The sequence below is a fragment of the Cololabis saira genome, chromosome 19 (genome assembly GCF_033807715.1).
Source record: "Cololabis saira isolate AMF1-May2022 chromosome 19, fColSai1.1, whole genome shotgun sequence".
NCBI lineage: Eukaryota > Metazoa > Chordata > Actinopteri > Beloniformes > Belonidae > Cololabis > Cololabis saira.
This window is the reverse complement of record NC_084605.1, coordinates 16742642-16760791: the sequence shown is the minus strand read 5'-3', so window position 1 is coordinate 16760791 and position 18150 is coordinate 16742642. Positions and strand designations below refer to the sequence as shown.

The following is an 18150-nucleotide window of genomic DNA, read 5'->3' as shown; positions in this document are numbered from 1 at the left end:
TGTTTTTAGTTTATTTCTACAGAAGAATATTTATTATTTTATATTAAATACATATTTTACTGTATATTACAAATCATTTTGTGGGGACCCCCTGGCACCATTGAGGAGCCCAAGGCTGGGGGCATCTTAAGACCTCACTTATATTTTTTTTGTTCAAAGATATAAAAGTTTTATATCTTTGAACAAAAAAGATCAGAGAAACAAAGAAATTGAAACAAAAACAGTTTTTTACAAAAACAGTTTTTTATTAAAACAAAGTTGATACTAAAATTGTTTCTTCTCCTTTTTTCCAAATGAGAATCGATAAAGAATTGAATCGTTAAGCAGAATCGAAAATGGAATCGGAATCGAAAATTTTTTATCAATTCCCATCCCTACTGAGGTGGTTCATAAGCTCCTCAGTGGCAGGGCACCGAGGGTGGATGAGATTCGCCCTGGGTACCTCAAGTCTCTGGATGTCATAGGGCTGTCTTGGTTGACACGCCTCTGCGACATCGCACGGAGGAAGGGGACAGTACCGTTGGAGTGGCAAACCGGGGTGGTGGTCCCTCTGTTTAAAAAGGGGGACCGGAGAGTGTGTTCCAACTATAGGGGGATCACACTTCTCAGCCTCCCGGGAAAGTCTACGCCAGGGTACTGGAGAGGAGAATAGGGCCGATAGTTGAACCTCGGATTCAGGAGGAACAATGCGGTTTTCGTCCCGGTCGTGGAACACTGGACCAGCTCTACACCCTCCGCAGGATGCTCGAGGGTTCATGGGAATTTGCCCAACCAGTCTACATGTGTTTTGTGGATCTGGAGAAGGCATTTGACCGTGTCCCTCGTGCCATTCTGTGGGGGGTGCTGAGTGAGTATGGAGTCCGGGGCCCTCTACTAAGGGCTGTCCGGTCTCTATATGATCGGAGCAGGAGTTTGGTTCGCATTGCCGGCAGTAGATCAGACTTGTTCCTGGTGCATGTTGGACTCCGGCAGGGCTGCCCTTTGTCACCGGTCCTGTTCATAATTTTTATGGACAGGATTTCTAGGCGCAGCCAGGGGCCGGAGGGGATCCGGTTTGGGAACCACAGGATGTCGTCTCTGCTTTTTGCGGATGTTGTCCTGTTGGCTTCATCGGACCGGGACCTTCAGCATGTGCTGGGGCGGTTTTAGGCCGAGTGCAACCGCAGCAGGGATGAGAATCAGCACCTCCAAAACCGAGGCCATGGTTCTCCACCGGGAAAGGGTGGTGTGCCTTCTCTGGGTGGGTGGAGAAGTCCTGCCTCAGGTGGAGGAGTTCAAGTATCTCAGGGTCTTGTTCACGAGTGAGGGAACGACGGATCGGTGCAGCGTCCGCTGTTATGCGGTCGGTGTACCGGACCGTCGTGGTGAAGGAGCTGAGTCGAAAGGCGAAGCTCTCGATTGACCGGTCAATCTACGCACCTACCCTCACCTATAGTCATGAACTTTGGGTAATGATCGAAAGGATAAGATCGCGGATACAAGCGGCCGAGATGAGTTTCCTCCGCAGGGTGGCTGGACGCTCCCTTACAGCCTGTCCTAACTGCACGCGAGCGTCCGACTATCGCGTCGCACTGCGTGGCATCGGACGCTCTGTCCACACTGAACGCGTTATGGGCCCCCACGTTCTTTTTTTTTTTTTTTTAATTCAAGATCTTTTTATTGAAATTTTAACAAAGTAACAAAGGTGAAATGCTGAATGTTAGATTTTGAGTAGGCATGGGCATGTTGATCATAGCATACACCAGTGTACAAAATATAAAAAACAATTAAACAGTATGAAAAGAAATAGAACAATAACAAAAACAAACTACCGACCAAACTAATCCCTCCCCTGTCACTGCCAGAATACTAATCACAATATGAGGTCATTCTAACTCCCACGTTCTTTTGATTGACAGCTGAAACTCTCTTTTTAAAAGGCTGATTTATGGTTCCGCGTTACACCAACGCAGACCCTACGGCGTAGGGTACGTGCACCGAACTGTGCGCGTTGCTGCGTAACCTACGCCGTCGATTTTACGCGGAACCATAAATCAGCCTTTATTCACCGCACTACCCGCTACAAATAACTCCTAAAAGAGTAAAGAGACCAGTATAAGATGGGTGATTACTTCTAATCTTTCTACGTTTGTACTTTCTAAACAGAAAACAAGCTTGATATTGTGATATTTAAATGTTCTTCTATTCTCTTCCTGCCGCTCGCATTGAAAGCCGGTTGAAAGCGCTGTAGGAAACATGGATGAGGAACGGCTGATCCAGTTAGTTGAAATGAGAAGTTATCTCTATGATACCTCCTCATTTCACTACAAAAACCTCAATAAAGTGGCAGAAAGAAATATTATTATATGTTATCTTATTCAGTGCTTAATTTGTCCATGAAGAGGTCCCGGAACATCGAGAGGGAGAGAAAAGGTCCCGTATAGTGGCAGCGGGGCGGGGGCGTAAAGTATTTGTGAAATTGCACCAGTGACTGTTTCATTGTTTATAGACTATTACTGCATATTATCAGTGAATGAACATATAGGAGAAGAAAATATCATTGGGTATGTTAATATACTGAAATAACTGGATGGAAGAAATTACATTTTCTGAGTTTTATTTTACCTTTTTTGAATTCTCGTGTCTGTGGCAACTTTCAGACAAATACTCCAAAAAACTCCAAACTCCAACAAATGACATTACAGTTAAAGAAAGATTCACCCATGTCGTTTCCTTTCAATGGAGGGAAATTTGAATTAGGGCTGAGTTTTATTTACAATCAGAAAAAGCAAACCTAAATTGATTGACGCGTTCTCTAACTATATGGAGCGCGCAGCACCTGTAGGCTGAACTTCACACGTATACACTCACTACACACAACAAAGCGTAGCGTTAGTGATGCACCGAATATTCGGTAACCGGAATTGTTCGGCCGAAAATAGCAAAAAAAAAACACTTTCGTTGTTCGGTGGAATAAGTGGGGAAAAAACCGAACAATTAATAACGGCGTGTGATGACGCAATCGAACAGCGTGGAGTGAGCGGTGTGTGATGTTAAATGCTGCAAACATGTCAGCATGTCAGATCATTACTTGGATGTGGGGAAAAAGCAGAGGACACGAGAAATGATCCAGGTTGAGTTGGATTTGGGAAACCGCTTGGTGATGGAGACGGTGACGGGACGCACAGCACAGGAGCCAGAGAGCGCAGAGTAAAGGGCCCTCTTCTCTTTTTTCTGATTAAATGCATCCGAAATAGACAAACAGGCGATCTATGAGTAACGGCAATGAGAAATAAAACACCGAGAGATTATGGATAATCAAATCAAATAGGTACCGGATCTTGTTCCGGCAGGATCCGGCACAAATTAAGCCCTAATAAGATTCTTATTATTATATCTTATCAGAACCTTCCAGCTCCCTGGCGATCTCCCTCCAACCAGCTTTCACTTTATTGAGGTTCTTATATTGAAATGACTGTTTCCTACAGTGCTTTCAACCGACAAGAAAATAGAAACGGGGCGTGTTACAACCAAAAACGTAATAATGGCCAATAACTGAATAACTGCCAATAATGTAATAATTTTGGCCATTTCAAATGTAATAAGGCCAATAGTGTAATAATGTGCCAATAATGTAATAAAACTTTTGAGCCAATAACGTAATAACTTTTTGCCGATAATGTAATAAGGCATTACATTATTGGCTGGTTATTACGTTATTGGCCTGGTATTAAAAAATTACAAAATTATTACATTATTGACTCAAAAGTTTTATTACCTTATTGGCACATTATTACACTATTGGCTTTATTACATTTGAAATGGCCAAAATGATTACATTATTTGCAGTTATTACGTTATTGGCCGTTATTACGTTTTTGGTTGTAACAGGGCGTCCGTCAAAAGTCCAGCTCAAAACCAGTATGGACAGTGCAATAAAAAACAAAGGAAGTGTCTGGGATGAAGGAAGTCTGGGCATCTCTGCTGAGGCTGCTGCCCCCGCGACCCGGCAACGGATAAGCGGTGGAAAATGGATGGATAAACAATATTATTCTGTGTATCAGTTACCATGCCAACTAAAAGAGGCTTCAAACAGAAAGAGGAGGCAGAATAATAGAATAAGAGTATTTTATTTAAAAACAAACAAGGGATGTAAAATGATGCAGTAGAAAAGTTCTGATTTCAAATTAAACTAAAGGAGAACTGGACTTGTTCCAGCTGTTGGCTCATCTTTCCTGACAGATGTCCTCCATCCCAACACCAACAGGTCCAGTAAGCAGAACCGAGACCAACAGAACCGACTCCATCCCTTCTTGACGTTGGTGCACATCAGCACATCTCAGCTCATGTTGGACAGACGAGGCACCGTTGTGACAACTGTTTATAGCAGCTAAAATAATGTTCAAATTAGGGGGGGGCGGCTGCTGACGCCTCTTGTGTGCAGTGCTGAGACAAGTGAGGGTTCTATTCCACACCAGAGAAGAAATGTATGTACAATAGTTACATGAAGGCATTGAGAAACGCACTGCATAAATCCCCAGCAATACTCGTTATTTACAATTATATTAGTCTATTCTCTGTAACTGCCTAGAAAGTAGTTCCTTACATTTCCAATTCATCCAGAAGCGTAACAAGGATTGAGGGTTTTCCTGAGTGCAGCATGATCGGCGCCAGAGTCGGGTTTCAATACTGCAACGTGCCTTCAAGGACACTTCAAGGTCATTTGTTCTCAGTGAAACGGGAAGGATGTTGGTTGAGTTTAGACACTAATGCACACCTTTTCATGTTAGAGGAAGACAAGTGTGAACCATCAATCCACTGATGAAGTCCACCCGTGTACTCTGACGCTGCCGTATTTACACGAATGGGATCTTTCCTTTCTTTGATCGGAGGCGTTCCTGCCGAACTGCCCTACAGCCGCTGCTACTAGCTGAAACTGGTGGCCACGGCGATGACGATGATGAGGATGAGGATGGCTAAGCAGATGGCAATCCAGAATTTTTTCTGCAGTGGAAAAAGAGAATCTGATTAATACAAGTCAACATTTATAAAGAAAAGAAAACGGCTCTGAACCGGTTTGAGTTTGAAGTTGAAGCAAAGTTACTTGTAAACGCCTGAGAAAAATCGCTCCAAACATCTTAAACTCAGGGCTTAAAGTATTCCGGCACCGTGCTGGATCTCCAGCATATGCAGTTTGTTTTTTTTTCTCGGCGTGCAGTTTTACTTTTTTTTTTTTTTTTTAAATGAAAAGATGAGTAACTTTAACGGTTTACATTTAAATATGTGTTGGTAGGCTACAGGATATTGTCAGTTTGAGTCAAAAGAGTTCGTCTACCAATGGAATGAGAGGAAAGCGGATCTCGCGCTCAACCAAACTAACACTAGAGCGGGGGCGGGTCTTTGACGGCAGCAGGGCACAGAGCGGTGTGTTTCAGCCCGCCGGAACACGAACACTTGCGTATCATCGACTTCAAGATGGAGAAGAAATTCTGGAGTCTGGACAGGATGCTTTGGTCGATAAAGGACTGAAAATGAGATGGTGCTGGGCATGGATGGGTGGAGACGGCAGGTGTTTCAGTAGATGGTGCCTGAAGAGAGCCAGGTGCTTTTGCACGCTCTGCTCTAAAAAGCTACTGTACGCCAGTATCGGGAAAAAAGTTGTACCTCGCCACGAAGGAGATGCCGCTCATAGAGCTGCTGTCCGCGCTCTTCAGCACACGACTCGCTTACCGGGAGCAACAGCTGACGTACCGGCGCACATAGCCCACCAGGTCTGTGATTAGAGTTTCCAACCGTCCCTTGAAAAACGGAATCGTCCCGTATTTATAAACTAAAATATGCTTCCCCTATAGAGCTGAAAAGGGACGCACTTTGTCCAGTATTACTGTGTAAGCCAAAAAATTGTCATAAAATGCCAATGGAAAATGGCATTGAGCTGTTGAGTTCATAAGTTATTTTTTTCTGTTTTACTACAACTGTAGCCTACAGTCATGGCCTTTGAGGCACAAATATGTTTACAAGTTTTCTACAAACTTTCTGTTTTCACGTTTGTTATTGCACTAAAAATGTGCACTATTACAGAATGGATGTTCTGCTTTCTTTCTATTGTTTCATATTAATTTATACAATTTTAAGTTAAGCAGGACAGGTTTCTGTTTAAGATACTTATTTTATGCAGTTAATTTTGTTATTTTGTATTAAAGTAAATTGCTGGATAATTTATATATATTGTCCTTTACTGAATTAAATGGTTGCTAATCAATAAATCCACCAATTAATTAGCCTGCCTGAGTTTCACCTGCCCATATAACATTATGACCTTTAGTTTAAAATATTAATTATTTTAATTTTTTTAAATTTTATTTTAATTGTATTTTATCTGTTGGTGTTTTCCGTCATTTATAACTATGTGTTGTAATTGCTGCTGCCTATCTTGGCCAGGTCTCCCTTGGAAAAGAGGTTTTTAATCTCAATTAGATTTTTCTGGTTAAATAAAGGTTAAATAAATAAATAAAAAATTCATATTTTAGATTGTAGGTCATCTTATACCCAGTAAAACACAATGACAACTAGCGAAACTTGATATCAAACCGACCGCATGTGCCCCCGCTCCCGGAGAAAAAGTTCAGGCTCAAGACTTTTTTTTTTTACTTTAAGCCCTGTAAACTAATGATACCTATGTTGGATTGCTGCTGGAGTCCATCAGGACCGGACCCCGGTGCTCTGAGCTCCTAGTGAAGATAAACCAGCCGAGGCTTCGGCGGCGGAGCAGGATGTTCAGAAACTCCCTCAGGGTTAGTTCCACCATCGGAGCCACAGCCCAGATAAATATCCGTCAGGTGCTCAAACAGATGTGACGTGCACGGCTGTGGAAGCACGTTAGCATCTAGCATGCTCAAGTAAGCGGAGACTTGGAGCGCCAGCACCGTCTCAGTGCTGGTGCACGACGCCTCTCGCTGGTCTGTATTGGACCGTTCATGACCCTGTAATGACGGGTCGTTGGAAATCATACGTGCATGTGTGTGAAAGACGGAAGAGCGAGCTGAACCGGAGCTCTGGATGCAGCTCTACGGAGCTGGAGGACCTCAATGTTTGGGAACCCTAGCGACGTCGCGCTGCAGCAGCCGCGTCGCGCTGCAGCAGCCGCGTCGCGCTGCAGCAGCCGCGTCACGCTGCAGCAGCCGCGTCACGCTGCAGCAGCCGCGTTACGCTGCAGCAGCCGCGTTACGCTGCAGCCGCGTTCCTCAGTCACGTACGTGCAGTCAGTGCTCGTGAGGACCGGGGTGGATGCTGGAACTGGGCCGAGTGGCGCTCAGAGTTAAATCCTCATTCAGGTTCCTGTTGGTGAAATCAAACGGTACCTTGCGAGCTTTCTGCTGGTACGTGACGGCTTGCTCTGTGTTTTCCTTGGCTTTCTCCACGTAGTTGGAGGACTGCTTGATGTTGGTCTCAATCCGGTCCACCATCTCCCCCTGAAACACACAGAGCATCAGAACCAAGCAGCTGGCGGCTCCAGACTAGTGTGAGGGTGGCTGCGCTGCTGCTGCACCTGGGCCTCCACCTCCATGGCCAGGTACTGGAACATGTCGTGCAGATCTCTGATGCTCCTCTCCAGCTTCAGGATCTCATCGTGGCGGGACTCGATCTCGTTGAGAGCCTGCCGCGTAGCTTGAGCATCAATCAGGATCTGTGCGCAACAGATTCATCTGTTAGGTGAAGCACGAAGAAGAGATGAAGGGATGTGGAAACCCCGCCAGGGCCAGAGGGGCTGCTCCTCTAAACCATCAGCTACAGAGGCTCTAAGGACGAGTCTAGGAGCTACACGGTCTTACCAGCTCTGGTCCAGTCCAGCAGTGGGAGGCAACAACAGAGCAAACCAGTTATACTCTCCAGCCTGGAGTCACAGGAAACGCCTGCAAACGCCGGCTCCCAGCCGGCCACGCCCTCTTCCCCGCCCGCATACTCACGTTCTGCGTGAAGACATCCGTCTGGCCGCTCTCCAGCATCGTGTCCAGCTCCTCGTCCGTCACGTTGGTGCCAGCTGCACACATTAGTTTAGAAAAGGAAGAAGCAGAAATAAACCCCATCAGTTTTCTCCGGAGCTGCCTGGGACCCCCGGGAAGAGAAGATTGCAGACCCGAGCCGACGCACAAACCCGAGCCCGCGGTTCTCCCTGCAGTGGCGTCAATTCAGTGGAAGCTAAGGTATGGCAAGGTTACGAGTCACAGAACTTAACTAGAGTATCAATCAACACGTCCAGCAAATACTCATCACAGAAGTCTGCTATGGAGCTTATCTGTGTGGTTAAGAAAATTGGAACTTTTTCAAATGCAGTCTCGCTCACTGCAAAAACTCAAAATCTTACCAGGAATATTTGTCTTATTTCTAGTTAAAATGTCAAATTTTTAGTCAAAAAATCTCATTACACTTAAAACGAGAGTCATCACCAGAAAAAAATAACTAATTTGACAATTTTCACCTGTTTCAAGTAAATTTTCACTTGAAATAAGTAGAAAAATCTGCCAGTGGGACAAGATTTATCTTTTAATTACAAGCAAAAAAATCTTGTCCCACTGGCAGATTTTTCTACTTATTTTAAGTGAAAATCTACTTGAAACAGGTGAGAATGGTTGTTTTTGAGTCTTGTCTTAAATGTAATGAGATTTTTTTTTACTAAAAATTAGACATTTTAACTAGAAATAAGATAAATATTCTTGTTAAGATTTTGAGTTTTTGCAGTGTATAATAACTAGTGAAATCAATCATGTTGTTCTGATTTGCATTTGTAGTTATTCTATATGTATTAAGTAATAGAATAATCAATACAAATAGACACAGAGTAATTCCATAAATGTATTAAAAAAACAAACATTTACATTTAACCCTTGAAGCCAAGGTGTGGCGGCTGCCATACCTTGGCATACCCAATTGACGCCCCTGTCTCCCTGTACTCACTGCAGTAGCGCCACCAAGGGGTGGCCATGGCCCCCCCTACAACTTTGCTGGCCACCCCACTTGCCTCAATAAAAAAAAAAAAAAAAAAAACACTTGCCGGTTACATAGATTCTATAGTCAGTTATCGTTTCATCCCAAATCACCAATTTCAAATGCTATCAGTCCACTGAATAGGAATTTATCATGTGTAATCAGAGCCTTGAATGGTGTGAGTAGATGGGATACTGTCTACCCGGTAGATTTTTGGGTTGATAATGGCTTTCTCTATGTATTTTAACCCAGCTACTGCTATTGAAAGCGAAACTTAATTTAAGTGGCCCCATGTGGCCCCCCCTATGAAACATTTTTGGAGGCGCCCCTCACTCACTGATCTTCAGCTGCCGCTGGATCCTCTCCACGTTGCGGTCTCGGTACTGGGCCTGGATGGTGTTGCAGTGGCCCATCAGCTCCACGAACTCCTTGGACAGGACGCCGTGCTGGAAGACAGTGGAGCATCTCTGGGTTCAGGAGGGACAAACACTTCAACTTGAAACTACCGAGACTTGCCGTCAAGGCCTTTAAGACAAGACTGTCAAACTGTGTTTGTTCAAATAAGTTGTTTTCAGAAACATGAACACGCTCTTAACTAAGACCTGTCCCTCCGTAACACGCTGCTTCACAGCGTTCAACATCAGCATGGCTGTGTTCTCTTCAACAGTATTGAGCTTTAAGATGATGAAAGTTTGGACTAAAGTGAAACAGGGGATGTTTTCTTGACGGCTGAGATGTAATGAGAGGATCACAAATCACAGACGTTTAGAGATTAATGTTTCTGGTGGACGTCCTACTTGAGTGCGCTGCATCCGAACATTTATGGGAATGTATTTTCCATCGTCGTCGGTCTTCTTGGGTTCAATACCTGTAAAGAGGTTGTAGGTCAGATTAGAGCAACTTGAGATGAAAAAATTGAGTTAAATTCAAAACCACTCACTCTTCAGCTTCCTCTGGATCTGGCTCGCCAGTGTTTTCACCTCCTCTCGCAGAGTCTGCAGCTCTTTCTTCATACCTGAGCCCAGAAGAAAACAATTTCAGCAATGGCGCTTTTCCACTAGTACCTACTCAGCGCGACTCGACTCGCCCCGGTTTGCGCATCTCCACTACAGGTCGAGTAGATACCTTTTCTGTATCTATTCTGCCGAGGTTCTAAGCAGCTGAGTTGGCTGTATCTGACATCATCACACTACAGGCCACCAATTGGTCGGGGGGTTGGAGTCAGACGTTTGAATCAGGAGGCGGAAATCAGCGAAAGAGAGACTTGCAAATTCTTGTTCCTTTTATTCCACCAGCAATGGCAGCAGAAGTCTGTTTCATGATCCAACTCTGAGGTGCAGATGTTCATAAAGCTGGTGGTTGAGGAGAGAATTAAAAAGGGATCTAGACGGGCGATAATGAACGACCAGATCTACCAGGAGCTCTGTCTCTTCATAGCTGCTCGTGGCTCCCAGCTGACTTTTCAGCAGCCGAGACAAACAACAACAAAAAAAGCGTTGCCGCTTGAAGCTTCTTTCACTCTCATTTTGTAACTTGATATTGAACACAAGCCACAGACCCAGCAGCACATACAGGACTGTCTCAGAAAATTAGAATAATGTGATAAAGTTCTTTATTTTCTGTAATGCAATTAAAAAACAAAAATGTCATACATTCTGGATTCATTACAAATCAACTGAAATATTGCAAGCCTTTTATTATTTTAATATTGCTGATTATGGCTTACAGTTTAAGATTAAGATTCCCAGAATATTCAAATTTTTTTAGATAGGATATTTGAGTTTTCTTAAGCTGTAGCCATGATCAGCAATATTAAAATAATAAAAGGCTTGTAATATTTCAGTTGATTTGTAATGAATCCAGAATGTATGACATTTTTGTTTTTGTAATTGCATTACAGAAAATCACAATATTCTCATTTTCTGAGACGGTCCTGTATATCATCTCCTCCATGTTCTACATCTTTAGTGTTGTTGTCTTCTCCGTTCACACAATCAAATACGTCACAGCAGTTTCGCTCCAACCCGCCTACTTCTCATCTGGGTGTCTAAAAAGAAACGGGGGCAAGGCGAGTGGAGGCGAGACGAGACGTGGCGCTGAGTAGGTACTAGTATAAAAGTGCCATAAAGGTCTGGTGAAAGCGTGCGAGTGGCCCTGTGTGGAGCCTTCCTGGAGACTGCTCTAGTAAACATACGTACTGTCCTCCGGCAGCGCCACGCCCAGCACCGTCTTCTGCTTGTTCTCCAGGTGGGACACCACCCTTCGGAGGTTCTGCAGCCCCTCGTTGATTTCATGCACCTGAGGACGGGAGAGAGGCTGGCGTTTAGGGATTGGTCCGCTTTAGCACCCCAGTGGAGGTTACACAGGAAGTGAACCCGGGTTTATACAGCAATCCTTATGTTAAATTTAATACCAATTTAATACCTTTTTCACTACCTTCAGATTTAAAAAAAAAACTGTCACAACATTAAGTGTTAATCACAGACCTTTTAATATTAATACAGATTTTGAACTATAGAACACTATACAGAACAGATTTATAGACTCATTGATGTTGACCAGATGTTTCACATTTATTTCACTTTGTGAATATAAATATATAATAAAAATATATAATAAAATAGACTGCTTAAAATGTAAAAGTTAAAAAATAATACCAATTAAAAAAAAAATACCTCTGACAGTGAATTTAACACTTTTAATGGCCTTAAATTTGGCAATTTTCATTTATCACTTTTTAATACTTTTTAAAACCCTGCGGAAACCCTGTGAACAGGCTGGATGCAAATCATTTCACACTGAAAGGTTGAGTCCAAAGTCAAAATTACTCGAAAATTCGTTTTAGTTTTAGGCGATTCTTCAATCAGACGATAAGCAGCCCTTCTTTGGTAATTACGATCTAAAGTACCGAAACAATCTGTTTCTACCAAATGATTTGAATGATTTTCTGAGCATTTTAATGTCACATTGCTGTAAAAATACGACTTAGATATATTACACATTTGATTAACTGAGTGACCGGCAGAAATCGCACTTCACATCTTTGTTGAATCCAGGCTGGACGGCTGCATGTTTGAGCTCTACTTGTTCAGACCGAGCCGGAACTCCAGAGTACCAACACGTACAAAAGAAAATTAAAAAAGAAAGACATTCAATAAACTGTGCAATTTAAAAAAAAAAAAAAAAAAAAAAAAAAAAAAAAGGGGAATATATTTTCTATTAAGTCTTCTATATAGTCTGAGTCCCACTGCTGGTCTGGTGATCCGTCTGCACTCGCTCGTCCTCTGAGAGAAGCTCCCTGCAGACATCAGGCTGTTTGACTCCGAAGAAGCTTTTCATTTCTATTTGCTGTTTTAATTTCACTGTCATCACTTCAGATCTCCGCGTCTGCCAGAGATCTTTATTTCATGTTCTGTGCTACTTCTGTTACAGACGCCTCGTCTTCCTCTTTGTCACGCATCTCCAGTCGCACAGATAAGCTTGGCAACTCTCTATGGTGACACGGGCTTAAGACCTATTTGACACTTTTGTGGGTAAATTTGAAGAAAACTTCAGAAATGCTGCAACTATAATGACAACAACAATAATAATAATAATAATTAATGAAAGAAAACTGGAATCTGAAGCATTAATTGGTTTGGAGGGAACAAAGCACCAACGGAGCTGGCAGAAGACGGCACTTAAAGCAAAAATACACGTCATAGTAATAAAACAGACGGAATATGGAAACAACAAATAAAGAAAACCAGTTGCCTCAAACAAACAATAGAATGAGGCAGGCAGCTCCAGTCTTCTAGGTCGGTATCTGGTCTTTGGACATTTCTGACCAGTCACTCTTGGTTTTGGATGCTTCCATTTTTTTCCTAATAATTTTAAAACGACGGCATACATTTTTTTTCCTGCATTTTGGTTTTGAGTAAAACCCAAAATATCAAGAGTCAGAGTTTCTTCCCCCAAGCTGTTGCTCTGATGAACTCTCATCCCTCAGAGTAATCAACCACTGTGCAATAACAATAATAATAATAATAATAACACAATCATATGCTGTAACAATGCACCTTCCAATAATCAGGTCTACCTCATACTGCTGCACCTTTCACTTTTTAAAAATTGTATATATGTTAATAAGAGCTGTCATTTGTCTATTGCCTCTTTACTGTACAGTGAGCGAAAATAACCGAGTCAAATTCCATGTCTTGTCTGACCTGACCTGACCAAATAAACCTGATTCTCATCAACTGTGTTCTTAATAAAACTGTGACTATAAATAGCTCGGGTCTTCATTTTCTCAGATCTTCAGCAGATCGCGTCTCTTTCTGTGTGCCGAGTTCAAAAAGTAAAGTCCCCATTTATTATTTTCCAAACCCTAAAATCAAGTCTTGCAGCACATGACAGCTCCAGTGTTTGTCTGGACTATCAGACTATGACGCGGTCAGAACTGTTTCATGGTCATTGGTCATGGTCACCTTTCTAATCTGAACTATTGAACTGTGAAATTATTACACGTTTTAGAAAGCAGACCACTGGACATGTGGACATTACTGGCCCGTAAACAGCAAAGACAACTTTGTCTTGTTAAGCCACCGGTGATCCTCAAAGGCTGCTTTTAATTTCAGGAGCTCTTTATTCGACCCCGGACAATATTTCTGGACTTGTTTTACGGTAAGTTCACCACATGACCACGTGGCTGGAGGAGATGTTGGCAACTGTCAAGTTTATTTGGAAATGAAAAAGAAGGCAAAGTTCAACTTAAGCAGGAATTAAAACTGCATGAAAATAAGGAAGTTTTATTTTTCCGTCAGCTTTTCTTTTTTTGTGTAAAGTGTTGAAACAGCAAGATGTCCCACGCTCACAGTCAGTACTGGGCTAGCGCTGAAATAGTGAAAACTATCTTAAAGTACCTGAACAAATAAACTCAAAGTCAGGTGGCAGATCTGCTGCCCCAAGTCCACGTCCGTTTTTTAGATCCAGACTTTTGAGCAGTTTATCAGCCGTCTGCAACAACGTCACCGTCTCAAATCCAATGTTTGGTTTCTTCTGTGAAACTGAAGCCAATAACTTCAACTTTAAATAAAGACTGTGTTTCAGTTTAATAAAGACCTGATATTTGGTGTTAGCATGCAACTAGTATCTTTACAAATAAATGGCTATTAATCTGGTCTGATATGTTTCTTGTGTTTTTATGAGCTATAAATAAAAAAAAACCACTTCTGACTGAACTACTTATTCACATGTGTAACTACTGAAGACCAAAAAGCCGAGGACGTATTAAGATATTGGGAGAAAGACTTGTAAAGTCCTGTCTATTCTGACACCAAAACCCAGACTTTGACTACGAGCCAGTACCAACCCAACAACGCTCACGTGTGGAAGAGGCCCAAGGCTTCTGACTTTCAGCGTCACTAAATTACCGGTACTTATACTTTTGACAAACGTAACATCGTAACACACAAACATAACGATTGAACTGCAGTTCATTTCTTTTTTTTTTTTTTTTTGGGAGTGATAGGATTTTTAATTGTTCTTCTTATACAGACTTGGGTGGAGGTTTCCACTCATGGCCATAAAGGGCTTTCATTGGTGCAAACATCTTCTTTTTTTTTTAACATGTTTCTTTATTGGGTAATCCATGTAAATTATATTACACAATAAACATTTCTTTTAAAGGGTTTGACAGAATACCCCATTTTATATTTTACCATACACACTCAAAAAAATAAATAAATAACTAAATAAAATTTAAAAAAAATAAATAAATAAAAAAAATAAATAAGGACACAAAACTTAACATAACAAACACCCCAAAACACACACACTGCAAAATATGTAATTATAAACAGGTCCCAAAGTTAGTACCAATTACCAATCAAACTCTGACTGAAGACAATAATAATAGGAAAAATAAAGTAATAAACTAAAAAAACAAAATAAGATAAATAAATAAAAATTAAAATAAACTGACATAAGAGGAACCCTAAAAAAAAAAAGAGACATGGTTAGCAATATCATACTTCTCTGTAAGTTAAATCAGATTAAATTAATCTTCCAAGGATGCCAAAGAATTAACAAAAGAAAGAATAGGTTCCCAAATATAAGAAAACTTATCAGAGCAACCCCTAATACCGTACTGCAGTTCATTTCTAACTAAAATACTGAATCCATGGGCCTCGTGGATCTGCCCCGTCACCTGATATCAGATCCAACTACTTATACAATATTGGGACAAATATCGGAATATTCAGAAACTGCACCGCTGCAGAAAAGAAAGCACTGCAGAGGGTGGTGCGAACAGCACAGCGCATCGTGGGAGGGGAGCTTCCACCTCTCCAGGAACTTCATGTGAGACGTTGTGTGGCTAAGGCCCAAAACATAAATCAGGGACATCCACCACCCCAGCCATAGCCTGTTCCAGCCACTGCCGGGCAAACGGTACCGGTGCATAAAGAGCAGCACCCCCAGATTCCTGAACAGTTTTTATCTGTCAGCAAATAGACTGCTGAATAAGACCTAGTTCTTGTGAAAGACTGAACTGAGCATGTCTCTTGTAAATAGAGATTTTTATATCATACATACAAGCCCAAGACTATTTATCGTTTCTCTATCCTTTTATTCCACGTACTGTTTTTATGTAGATTATTCATGCACTATGCACTTTGTTTTTATGTCTATCTTTTAACTGCAAATGATGAGCCTGCACAAACAAGCTTTTTACCCATGTTACTGAGTAATATGATGTGACAATAAAGATTAATTGATTGATATCAAATCAAAATCAGACCTTTGCATGGTTATTTTTACCAGCCGGGGAGTAAACGTGGATCATTGGTGTTCATGGCAGCGTGGGATGGCTCCTGGTAGCCGACAGAGTACAGTTTCTTGCATTGATTTTGGTGTAAGATACATTACTCCTCCAAAATACCCTTGTACTTGTCTAAATACTTTCAAAATGTAAAAGATGTTCACCACCATAACACTAGAGGCAGCTCCACAAATCACTTTCAGCCCAGGGTTAACTCCAAGAAAGGTTCAAATTCGTTTGCATCCTATTCTACCAACATGTGGAATTCCTTACCGACATCCATAAAAGAGAGCAAATCCCTAATCTCCTTCAAGTCTGCCCTAAAAAGCCACCTACAGGAGGCTGCTACTCGTAACTGGGAATAATCAAAGCCTCTACTGCACATCCCGCTGTTTCCTTCTGATTATTGCTTCTTGTTTTTGTTTTTTGTTTTGTATTACCTAGCTTATTCTATTTGTCTCATCACCTTTTTAGTCTCTCTCGGTGCAAAATAACAGTAATTCCCCCCTTTTCTTTTTTTTTTTTACAATCTTCCCTACAAAGTATTGCTTCTTACCTGTATGTCATTCAATGTTATATGAGTTTAAAAAAAGTCTCCAATGTAAACAAGTGTAATGCTTTCTTGGAATAATGCCTTTTAGTTGACTTTGTATCAGCGAATCTGTACTGTCATGAAACTGTACCTGATCCTATGCAATTCTTCTAATAAATTCTTCAATCAAAAACTCACTGTCAACGACACTGGGATTACCAGGAACTAAAGTGTTGACAAAACAAACTTGGGCCAGAACAGAGTTGGTGTGTAATCAGTCCCACAAGGACATGGAGAGGTGGACGGGAGGACGGAGTCTCCTCACCTTCCTGAAGAAAACCTCGTTCTCCTTCTCATCTCGGGCTGAAGTGGTTCCAGGTTTGATCATCAGAGCTTTACCCTCCTCGTCCTCGTCGGAACCATCCGGGTTCTGGGGACACAAGTGAACAGAACAGATGAGGGCTGTGGCCGGGGGGGGTCAGATCTGGACCGGGTCTGGACCGGTGTTGTGCCGAATTCAGCACCCCTGCCGTGAAAAGCACCCCCTGTCTTGTAATAGGTTAGTGTAAGTTGTTCACATCAACTCTTCTTTTGGGATATGTGTATACAAACTAGGGCTGTGCGATTAATCGATTTTAAATCTAAATCGGATTTATTAATCACAATCGATGTTAAAAAAAGTAAAATCGGAAAATCGATTTTCCTTTTTTGCAGCTGGCTGCATTACAGACGGAGCTCATCTAGTCATCTTTGTTTGGTCAAGAAAATTGTAAATGTTGTCACTTTACTAAACTCAAGGAGGATTTACAGTATCTTTCAATTGCACTTCATTCCCAGTAGGGACATTTGTTTGCTATTTTTATTTAAAAATAAAGATAAAATATTTGAAACAATTTATTCCATTGTCTTTTGTAGTTTTACCAAAAAAATCGAAATCAAAATCGAATATCGGGGTTTCAGAGAAAAAAATCTGGATTTTATTTTTGTCCAAAATCGCCCATCCCTAATACAAACTCATTAATTGAGAGCATTTACAGATTTATTGTCATGAAACCAACATGTTGAAAACACTCAACAACATCACACGAAACAAAAACATTTTTTAAATTGAGTCTTGCTAGAAAAAACATAAATAAAATAAATATATCAATAATAAAGTAAATATTCAAACAATAATATAGAAAATAACCAATAACATAAATAGAAGGAAATAATAAATAATAAGAAAATAATAAATAATAAGAAAATAATACATAATAATAAATAATAAATAATAATAAGAAAATAATAAATAATAATAAGAAAACAATAAATACTTTCAAAACCAAACCAATTCCGGTCCCAGAGCACCTTTAGGAGAAGGGGCTGAAACGGAAGTGTCAGAACTCTGTCTCCTAAAGTTCGCTCCAGGTGAGTAAAAGTCTCCCCCTGGTAGTTTCTGGGACTCAGACCGTTTTACCTTCAGATAAACTTACAGTAACATTTAACTCCGTTTCTCGTTAGCAGACTAGCCGCTAACGGTAGCCGCTAACTCTCAAACTCACGTTTCCTAATTCCTTTGTTCGATCCCGCATATTTCCGGGCGGATTTCACAGTCAGGGGACGCGGACACGGATAATCCACGCAGGACAGGAATGTTGTTCCAAAACAGAGAAATCTGCAAACTTTTCTCTGCTGTCATTCAACAAGTGAACTCCAGAAGAAGAACTTCTTCTTCTGCAGAGGAACGGTTGCAGCAGCAGCAGCAGCGCCGCTGGCGCCGCCTCGCGGCAGCAGCCGCAACGTCGCAACAAGCGTGACCCCGGGGACTTTATCAAACTGCTACATCTAAGGACTTTAAACACTTTGGGCCAAT

General features: G+C 41.6%; 1 protein-coding gene across 1 annotated transcript; it reads right to left on the bottom strand.

Moving 5' to 3' along the window:
* Positions 1-4090: 4090 nt before the first annotated feature.
* On the bottom strand, positions 4091-18012 carry stx4 (syntaxin 4). The gene is made up of 10 exons (XM_061708402.1): positions 17840-18012; positions 16621-16725; positions 11163-11262; positions 9905-9979; positions 9762-9832; positions 9302-9410; positions 7947-8020; positions 7529-7666; positions 7341-7451; positions 4091-4983 (listed from the first exon to the last, which is right to left on the bottom strand). Exons 1-10 carry the CDS (start codon positions 17867-17869, stop codon positions 4906-4908), a joined length of 891 nt encoding a protein of 296 aa, XP_061564386.1. The 5' UTR covers positions 17870-18012; the 3' UTR covers positions 4091-4905.
* Positions 18013-18150: the final 138 nt, after the last annotated feature.